At 48.4% G+C, this 10000-nt stretch overlaps 1 protein-coding gene across 1 annotated transcript in view; it reads left to right on the top strand.

The window, feature by feature from the left end:
• Positions 1 to 10000, top strand: part of LOC130386131 (neurobeachin-like) — an 83913-nt gene that overhangs the window by 37539 nt on the left and 36374 nt on the right. Inside the window, exons 5-8 of the mRNA XM_056594908.1 lie at positions 1 to 122; positions 4312 to 4438; positions 5761 to 5880; positions 6977 to 7123. Of these exons, the coding sequence (XP_056450883.1) occupies positions 1 to 122; positions 4312 to 4438; positions 5761 to 5880; positions 6977 to 7123 (516 nt within the window). The remainder of the gene's footprint in view (positions 123 to 4311; positions 4439 to 5760; positions 5881 to 6976; positions 7124 to 10000) is intronic.

The raw sequence follows: 10000 nt of genomic DNA, 5'->3' as shown, positions 1-10000 counted from the left end.
GCTATAGCGTTGCCACCGATCGCTAAATGGCCTTACCAGAATGGATTCACCCTCAACACTTGGTTCAGACAGGACCCCCTCAACAACATCAACGTGGACAAAGACAAGCCCTATCTCTATTGGTAAGCAGAACGCAGACCGACGCCACAACAGTCGTATCATGAGCCCCGTTCCTGCCTTGTTCTCTGCGTTTGATGTGGAATCCGCAGCGATCAACGACTCCTTCCCACACTCTAAACCAAGACAAGGCGGCCGTTTGTGCCGTGAAAGGGAAACAATCATACCGACGAATCAATCCTCGGCCCACAGACCAGCCACCAGACGTGTTTGGGTCAGCAGAATCCAGCCCTGTGATCAATAGTTAGTTTTGTTTCAGTGTGGAGGCCGCGGTTGATCGGTCTGGAAGCTGTAAAGGAGCCCACCGATCACGGGGTCGGTATATTCCCTCTGCCCTGCGACTGCTATGATTCAGACGATTTTAACGCCATGCTGTCTTTATCGTCCATCGGAGGAATGAATCCACGGGTCGGGCTGGATGACTCTCCCTGCGGCTACTTTAAAGTCATCCTCCTGTTTATGGCGCAGCCCTGCAGGGGGTAGAGAGCACGTACCCCCACCGTTTACTTTTACAGCGCAGTGAGTTGCAGAAGAGCCAGTGGCCTAGCGTTGGTGAATGAGCTTCCAGGTGTTGGGTTTAAAGCGCGCACAGCGAAACAAAGGGTGATCACGTTAACAAACTGCAGCCGTCGTAAATGCTGTGCAGAGATGTTTCATTTCATATCGATATTGATGTTATTTACAGGCAAATATGTGGGGATACACAGTCTCTATACTTGGATCAGTGTATCTATGGCTGTGTGTAATAGAGACATGATAGTAATATAAAAGTATTAAAATAGAACATTACAGTTTCCCATTTCAGCGGCTGTGTTACCATCGCCCTGCTATATATGCGCGTGTGCGTGTGTGTGTGTGTGTGTGTGTGCGTGTGTATTTTGTATAACACTTACAAAATACACAAAGCGCCGGTTTAATGCGTTGGCTAATCTCGTTCCCAAGTACCAGCGCTCGGGCCGCGGTGTCGGGCCAAGTGTCCCCCGTTCGGCTGAAAGAGAACAGTGTCAGGGCTCTGTGCTCCTGGATCGCTGTTCTGGACGGCGCCGCGGTGTGCACCGTTAGCCCAGTATTAGCTCGATCGCCGCTCACCTGCCAATAGCGGCGTCGTTAGCTACGGCGGCCGGTTCCGTCTGGTTTTTAACCGTCGCTCCCTTTCTCTCTCTCTCTCTCTCGCTCTGCTCTCTTTCAAAGGGCCCGTCTAAAAAGTGAACTTCAGCGATTCCTCTTCCTCTGGCGTGCCCTATTTAGAAAGCAGGCTGGAGCCTGCGTTTTAGAAACAGTGGGGGGCGGGAGGCTGGCGGGGGGGGGGGGGGGGGGGGGGGGAGAGTGTGGTGTGTGTGGGGGGGGGGGGGGGGGGGGGGGGGAGACATCCATAGCCACCTGCTGCACACACTCCGCTCTCTACCCACTGAGTCAATATGGACGAGCTCTGATCGTGAGAGCAAGAGTGAGAGTGCATCTCATCCTGTTTCCTTAGTAACGGGTTGTCATGGTGAGCTCGCTGAGTAGGGAGGGAGGGAGGGAGGGGAGGGAGGGAGGGAGGGAGGGAGGGCGGCCTGCGGTGGTGATAATGGCGGCGGAGTATAGGAGGCGATGAGCGACCATGGGGGGCTGAGAATCCCCCCCCCCCTCTTCCCTTCTTTTCTGGCCCACGTCTTATCAGCCTCGCGCAGCTGTAGCCGCTACTACAGTCCCAGGCCTAATGCCGGCCTTCACAGCCGCTTGGAGCTGCAGATCACACGCTGCAAGCGCTCCTAACATGCACCAGGAATTAGCTTTAGAGGGATTTATATTTTACTGTAAGCTTTTCTCCCCCACGCCATTGGCCTGTGTGTAAGTGTGTGTGTAAGTGTGTGTGTGTGTGTGTGTGTGTGTGTGTCTGTGTGTGTGTGTGTGTGTGTGTGTGTGTGTCTGTGTGTGTCTGTGTGTCTGTGTGTGAGTTTAAGTGTGTGAGTGTAAGTGTGTGTGTGTGCGTGTGTGTGTGTGTGTGTGTGTGTGTCTGTGTGTGTGTGTGTGTGTGTGTGTGTGTGTGTGTGTGTGTGTGTGTGTGTGTGTGTGTGTGTGTGTGTGTGTGTGTGTGTGTGTGTGTCTGTGTGTCCGTGTGGGTGCACACACGCGTGTGCCTGTCTGTTTGTGTGTTTGCGTGCACACACGCATGCAGCCCTTTTAGGTCTATTTTAGTTATGGAATGTGTGTTTCTTTTGTGTGTGTAAGCAGCACGGTTGCGAGTCAGGATTATGTGTTCGCAGGTTATGTGTGAGTGGGAAGGAAATCAGGACACTGCAAAGTGGAGGGAGGCAGGATTAGTTGGATTTCGATTTCCGATCGGCAGACACAACAATTGTTTGTGTGGCTATAATTGCAATGTGCATAAGTTAATTGGCGTTTTTTGAGTTACTCTTTACATCATTGAGGGGTCGTTAACTGACCCGTAACCCAATCAAAGTGTCTCGGTTGAAAACTGTGTTGAATTTAACGTTTTGGTGAAGATCCCAAGCAATAGCGAGTCTGAATTGCTGAAGGATTGCCTTTATTCACGTCTTATGGTAACTTAGTGCTGACTTTAACCGACCACTGGCTTTAAACGTAACTGCTCAGGTGATTTAGTGGCTAACTTCCAGGTTACTACCTTCCAGGGATGGAAATTAACACCCGCCACCCGCCATTTGCGGGTGGATTTGTATGGTGGCGGGTGAATTGTGTCACTTCACCCGCCACTGTGTCGGGTAATACTTTCCAGTAAGGTCCGCCTCTTTTGCTGAACTGCAACTGTCCGGCACCCGGGATAATATACCGGTAACAGGGCTCTCGTCTCACGCATTCGGCGTTTGACACACGCAATTCAACCCATGCACACGCCACACTTCGTATTTCTCACGCAGAGAAATTACCAGGATAGCGCTCACAAATTTGGGCCGCTATTAAACAGTGTTACAGGTAGGAACCAAATGGGTTTCCCGTACGTAGGGTAACCAGACGTCGTCTTTTGCCCGGACATGCCCTCTTTTTGAGACACTTTTAAAAAATGTGTGGCGGAATTGAAAAATCGTCCGGGATTTTATTAAAGCCTCATACATGTTCTCATTGTATTTACGTTGCGTTTCTTTGGGTCGTTCGCAAACTAGTTATGCTACGCCCTCCCCTACTCAGTTCTGTTCGCTTTGCATTGGTGGAAGTTGGTAGGGGGCGTGGTTAAGTAGAGCCTTCAGATTGGACGGTTTGACTTACGCAGTTACGTCGTGTATTTATTTTTTTACCATTATTGTTTTATAGGGACAAACATTAACAAATTTCTCCCACAGGGGATTGATAACGTTCTATCTATTGAACAGAAAGAAACACTTGGTCATACTTTACATATTTTATCATAGCATTGGCCTACTGAATGCCACAGATATATTTCCAGCATGTGACTGAATGCCACATAAATATATAATTATGTTTTTGCACGTTTGCAACGTTTAAAAGTTCAGGGTATAAAGTTCAAGTATATGCCTCTACTAGCCAATAGGCCAATAGCCTTTTGAGGCAATGTTTTTTCTGAATATTAGTGTTAAGGGCCAATAATGCTTACTATCATACGTTAGTTACCATGTCTGTGGACACATTTGTATTCAGGCACTAATTAGATTGACTTATGATGGTGTAGCCATGCATGTTGTTTTATTGTTAACATTTCAATTTGTTTAAAATGTACGCATATATTAAAAAAATATATAGGGCATAAAAAGTGGCTGGTAAAAAAGATGAGTGGCTGGTAGATTTTTAAAAATCTACCTGTGGCAGGTAGATTTTTAAATCTACCTGCCACAGTGGCTGGTGGGCAAAAAAGTTAATTTCCATCTCTGCTACCTTCTCATGATGGGATAGCGTGCTGAACTTTCGGTCTTGTTGCCGGTGCAAATAAAGTGGAACCACACAAAGAAATCATTACAGCAAAAAAAAAAATCGTCTAAAATCAAGGCCAAATTACTGTGTTTATGTTCGGGCGTCCATCATGATTATTATGTTTTAGCTGATTTGAGAAATAATTCTACCTGCTGGTCACTCATTCATGATGTTTTTTTTCCAAAGCATCTTTTCATGTTGTCCAAAAAAATACTGTTTTCATTCATTCAGTAGCAAAACATTCTCAAAACGCCGTGCCTGTTTTTGGATGGATAAACTGATCCTGCTTCCTGTGTTTCCCGGCAGTTTTCGAACCAGCAAAGGCATCGGTTACTCTGCTCACTTTGTGGGGAACTGTCTGATCGTCACGTCGCTCAAGTCGAAAGGGAAAGGCTTTCAGCACTGCGTGAAATATGATTTCCAGCCCCGCAAGGTAAGACCAGACAAAGCCCATTTGTCTGCGAACGGCGCTTCTAAACCGCTGCACTCACGCATCAGAGCACACGTTCATGGGGCCACACGTACTTTATATACATGCTGCATCCATGCCAGACATGCATATATTCATTTGTCCTCTTCCTCACAGTCTGGCCCTCCTGTTGCAAGCAAACACACAACACTGCTTACTGACCATGCAAATCCTCTCTCACTCTCTCTCTCTCTCTCTCTCACTCTCGCTTCTCCTCTCTCTACCTATCTCTCCTTACACACACTCTCTCTCCCTGTCTCTCTTTAAATTCTCTCTCTAGCTCTCTCTTTCTTTATACACTCTTTACATTCTCTCACTCTATATTCTCTCCGTTAACAAATTCTCTCTCTCTCTATAAGCTCTCGATATGCTCTCCCTATATACACTCTATATTCTCTCTGTAAACACATTATCCACTCTATTCTCTCACTCTCTCCACTTTACTCTGCGTACTGTACTATATTGTATTCTCTCTCTCTCTCTCTCTCTCTCTCTCTCTCTCTCTCTCTCTCTCTCTCTCTCTCTCTCTCTCTCTCTCTCTCTCTCTCTCTCTCTCTCTCTCTCACCACACACTGGGAGGGTGTAGATAAGGTCTGTCAATTAAGAGCAGCACACTGCTGGAGAACGGCAAGGTCAGCGTTCTCCTGCTGTTGACACACACACACACACGCGTAAACATATTCACATACACGCACGTAACCATATGCACATACACACATACAAACATCCAGTACGTATGCACACACACACATAAGCACAAAAGTAAGCACAAACACACACACACACACACACACACAATCACACACACACACACACACACACACACACACACATGCTGGTTCATCTTCATGAGTGGACACACACTCACACACTTTTAAAGCAAAGTGCTGAGTGTGTAGAATATGGATGCTGCATAACCGATCACATTGGCTTTATTTGATCACTTAACACTTCCATCTTTCGCAACGTGTGTGTGTGTGTGTGTGTGTGTGTGTGTGTGTGTGTGTGTGTGTGTGTGTGTGTGTGTGTGTGTGTGTGTGTGTGTGTGTGTGTGTGTGTGTGTGTGTGTGTGTGTGTGTGTGTGTGTGTGTGTGGGGGGGGGGGTTCCGTCCTGCTGATAATGTCATCGAGGATTCTAAAAACTCAATGCTCACGGATGTTTTAGGGGGGTTTCTGTTTTGTGTGTTCATTCCATGTTTTGTGTTCTCTCAGTAAAGTCCTTGGTCTAACTGCCCTGTGTGTGTTGTTTTGTTTTCCTCTTCTCCTCTCCCTGCGTTCCGTTCCAGTGGTACATGATCAGCATCGTGCACATCTACAACCGCTGGAGGAACTCTGAGATCCGTTGCTATGTCAATGGACAGCTCGTGTCCTACGGCGACATGGCCTGGCACGTCAACACAAACGATGTAAGAGCGCGTCGCTGCCCCGTACTCCTTTTTTGCTAGTTGTGGTTTTTTGTTCAGACTCTGAAGAGGTAGGCCTCTTGGTGTGGTCTGTGTGACCGACCCCCCCGGGCGGTAGGCCTCTTGTTGTGGTCTGACCGGTCCCTGGCCGTAGACCACAGCTAGTTAGTAGTTGACGGGTCGCCCTGACCGGACCACTGCTCTCCAATATCACAGCATAGAGCTCATTACCGCCGGGGTCCGGATCCCCTTTGTTTAGCGAGAGTTTGTAGCTTCTCAGAGGAAGCGATGCGACACTCGGCAGGGGAGAGGCCCCCGCGGTCTGCTATTAGGGTTCCAGGTACCTTCACTCTGGAGACAGAGAAATGGGTTTTGGAGGGAGAGTGGTGGTGAGATTGGAGGAGAAGTCAGGCTGCAACACTTCGGCAGAAGGTGAGGGTAAAAGCTGGGCCTGTCCTCCTCATAATAGACCCATTTGTTCTAGACGACACGAGGAATGACGTCAGCCCTGATGAGAAGGGAACTGCGAGGAACGGAACATTACAGCAGAAGTTATGCAAATAAGAAGAGCCATGTTATTGGTAGATGTTATAATCAGAAAAGCCCTGTTGTTAGCAGATGTTATAAGCAGAAAAGCCATGTTATTAGCCGATGTTATAAGCAGAACGGGAACATTATTAGAATATGTTATAATCAGATGTAATAATCAGAAAACCCATGTTAGCCGATGTTATTAGCAGATGTTATGAGCAGAAAACCAATGTTATTAGCAGAGAAAACATTCTATTAGCAGATACCCCATGTCAATAGCAGAAAACCAATGTTATGAACAGGGACCCCATGTTATTAGCAGATGTTATAATCAGAAAAACAATGTTGTTAGCAGAAACCCCATGTTACCTCTCTAGGTCTACAGGATGTGAAAATAACAGATAACGGTGACCCGTTGGTGTAATGCCTTTAGCAGGGTTACCCCCCCCATCCCCCAGAAACCAACGCTAGTTCTGATGTGTCATTCTCTGAACCTCCTGCTCTCCTCCTCTCCCTCCCTCCCTCCCTCCCTCCCTCCCTCCCTCCCTCCTCCCGGCCGCTCCAACAGAGCTATGACAAGTGTTTCCTGGGCTCCTCGGAGACGGCCGACGCCAACCGGGTGTTCTGCGGTCAGCTGGGGGCCGTGTACGTGTTCAGCGAGGCCCTCAACCCCGCACAGATCTTCGCCATCCACCAGCTGGGCCCCGGCTACAAGGTACTGAGGACAGGGCCTACTGCTACTGCTACTGCTACTGCTACTGCTACTGCTACTACTGCTACTGCTACTACTACTACTACTGCTACTGCTACTACTCCTACTGCTACTGCTACTACTACTACTACTACTGCTACTACTACTACTACTACTACTACTGCTGCTACGACTGCTGTATCAATTTATGCTTTTACCGAAGTGACTTGAGTGAATGGTTGATAGATGTCATTGGGGAGCAAACCTGGAACCTCGAGGCTGGGATTACTGTTGATCGTACTTGAATCGTACCTTTACTTCTTATAATTATGATTTGAATTGCTTAAAGCAACCAGCAGCCAGCCCTCCCCAACACAGGGTCCTTTCTCCTGTTTTTTATGGCGTTATCGCGGTATCGAGCTAACAGCCATCAACGTTTCCCAGCGTTGCGTTTACAGATAAGCTAAACGAGGATTATTTGGACGCACGCGTTTATGGACGCTGGATGAGTTTCAGTGTTTGTTTGGTGCTAATGTATCCTTTAGGAAGGCACGCTGGCTCCTCTTAGCGCTGTGCTCAGACCATATTTCAGCCTTATAAAAGGCCCGAAACCGACGTTTTATCGGTTAACCTGGGTTCATTGGGACACGTTTACATTTAAAGCTAATTCAAACGTCTATTGTTAATACGTGTCGCTGCGGAGGGGAAGTTAAATCGTTCTCACGTTCACCAGGTAGAAAATAGAAGTGGATTTTTCTCGCCCTCACACAAAGACACACACCTCACACACACACACACACACCCTCAACTTACATACACACACGCGACTCATACACACACCCGCTCTCTCTCTCTCTCTTTCTCTCCCTCTCTCTCTCTTTCTCTTTCTCTCAACCTCTCTCGCACACACTTTCACACATATACACACACACAGGTACAAAGAAGCCCCCAGAGACACGACGCGTGAACACACACACACCGCCCGCACACACACATTCAAACACACACACACACACACACACGGGCGTGTGCTGATTGCCGTCACAGAGTGTGGCTCCTGAGCTGATCCGAGCTCCGTGGGGAGGGCGCTCGGGCCTAGAGGCTGCCCAGGAGAGAGCATCACTGGGCGGGCCGGTTTGAAGCTGGAGCCCTTTGAGGTTGGAGCACTGCGGTAATGACGGGCAGGTTGCTAGGGTCAGCCCAGGGACAAAGGCTGCTGGGTAGTTAGGCGAAAAGCGCTGCTCGTTCGACTCGTCTGTCTCTTAAGAGGCAAACACATGGAAGTGGGATCTGCTGAAATCCTGTGTGTGGGTGTGGGCGGGTTTGTGTCGGGGTTGGTGTCTGTGTGTGTGAGATGTGTGTGGGTGTGAGTGTGTCTGTGTGTGTGGGGGTTGATGTGTGGGTGTGGGTGTTGTGTTTGTGTGTGTCTGTGAGTGCGTGTGTTGCATGCATTGGTCTGTGTACGTGCGCCTTAGTGTTTGGGCATATGTTTTTTCGAGAGTTCTTGAGTGGTTAATTAACTGAACGAGTTATTAGCTGGGCTGTTGATCGTGAGAGGTCATAAATACGAACTGAACACCGCCGTCCGCCGCCGGCCCCGCGCATGATTAATGAACCAACAGCTCCGTCTCCATGGATACGCTGTGCGGATGCGCTCGGCTTCCTGTCCGATAGTGGGTCACTAGTGAATATACAGATGATTTATAAAGATTATACAATTACGTTCCCGGCAGTGTTTCCCCCAGCAGTGCATGGTTAAGGCAGCCTTAACAACAATAGGGACCGGCCTTGACTACCAATGTATAAAAAAGCAATCAATTTTTTTTTTATATATATTTATTTTTATTACTATCTGCATTAGCAAAGTACAAAACTCGTAGGGAAAGAGAACATACTTTCATCAAGTAGAAAAAATGAAGATAAATAATGCGACGGTAATACTGTTCTAAACAATAGTCGTGCCGTAGAGCTTTTTGAATGGAATTGCAACGGCGGCACCAGTTGGTTGTATATGCTATTGTGAACTGAAACCATCACCAAGGACCCTGCGTTCCCGGGACGGTACACACTTGCACGATTGATGCATTGGCTCAGGGTCGATGATCCGTGTTCATGTCTCGTCAATATGTCCCCGTGCTGCTTATTGGATTCAAAAACTAAAACTGTGAATTAGTTCACCACGTGTCCAAGCTCGTCAGAGGAGGGAGGATGTGAACTGCGCCCACTGCCGACCGCTGACCCAGTTCACGATGCAGGTGTGAAGCCGGAAGATAGATGTGCACTCAGTTTGTGTGTGTGTGTGTGTGCGTGTGTGTGTGCATGTGCGTGTGTCTCTGTGCTTGTGTCTTGATGTGCGTGTGTGTCCCTGCGTGTGTCTTGATGTGTGTGTGTGTGTGTGTGTGTGTGTGTGTGTGTGTGTCTGTGCGCGTGTGTGTGTCTTGCGTGTGCGTGTGCATGTGTGTGTCTCGCATGTGTGTGTGTGTGTGTGTGTGTGCGTGTGTGTGTCTTGCGGCGTGTGCGTGTGCATGTGTGTGTCTCGCGTGTGCGTGCACGTACGTTGGGAGACGTGGCTTGCTGCCGTGTCCCTGGCCTACCGGGCGTGTTTTGCAGTGTTTCTACGGCCGTCTAGACTATAAACCCATAGCGCCACACCCTAGCCTTAAACCCTGCCATGCAGCAGAGCTCCCTGTGATTAGGGATTGCCTGTAGGCCCCCCCTGCCCCCCCCCCCCCCCCCTAGGAGACATAAGAGAAAGTGATGGCTCAGCTCATTTACACATTTTACAAACCCAATTTAATACGGGTACATGTATAAAAAGTTGCAGGCATGCATGCGGTCTTAGATTCGCGTGCATGCGCAGGCAGTAACACGTGCGCACATGCACGCACACACACATTTATA

The sequence above is a fragment of the Gadus chalcogrammus genome, chromosome 7, assembly GCF_026213295.1.
Source record: "Gadus chalcogrammus isolate NIFS_2021 chromosome 7, NIFS_Gcha_1.0, whole genome shotgun sequence".
NCBI lineage: Eukaryota > Metazoa > Chordata > Actinopteri > Gadiformes > Gadidae > Gadus > Gadus chalcogrammus.
The sequence above is the reverse complement of the archived record's forward strand: the minus strand, read 5'-3'. Positions and strand labels throughout refer to the sequence as shown.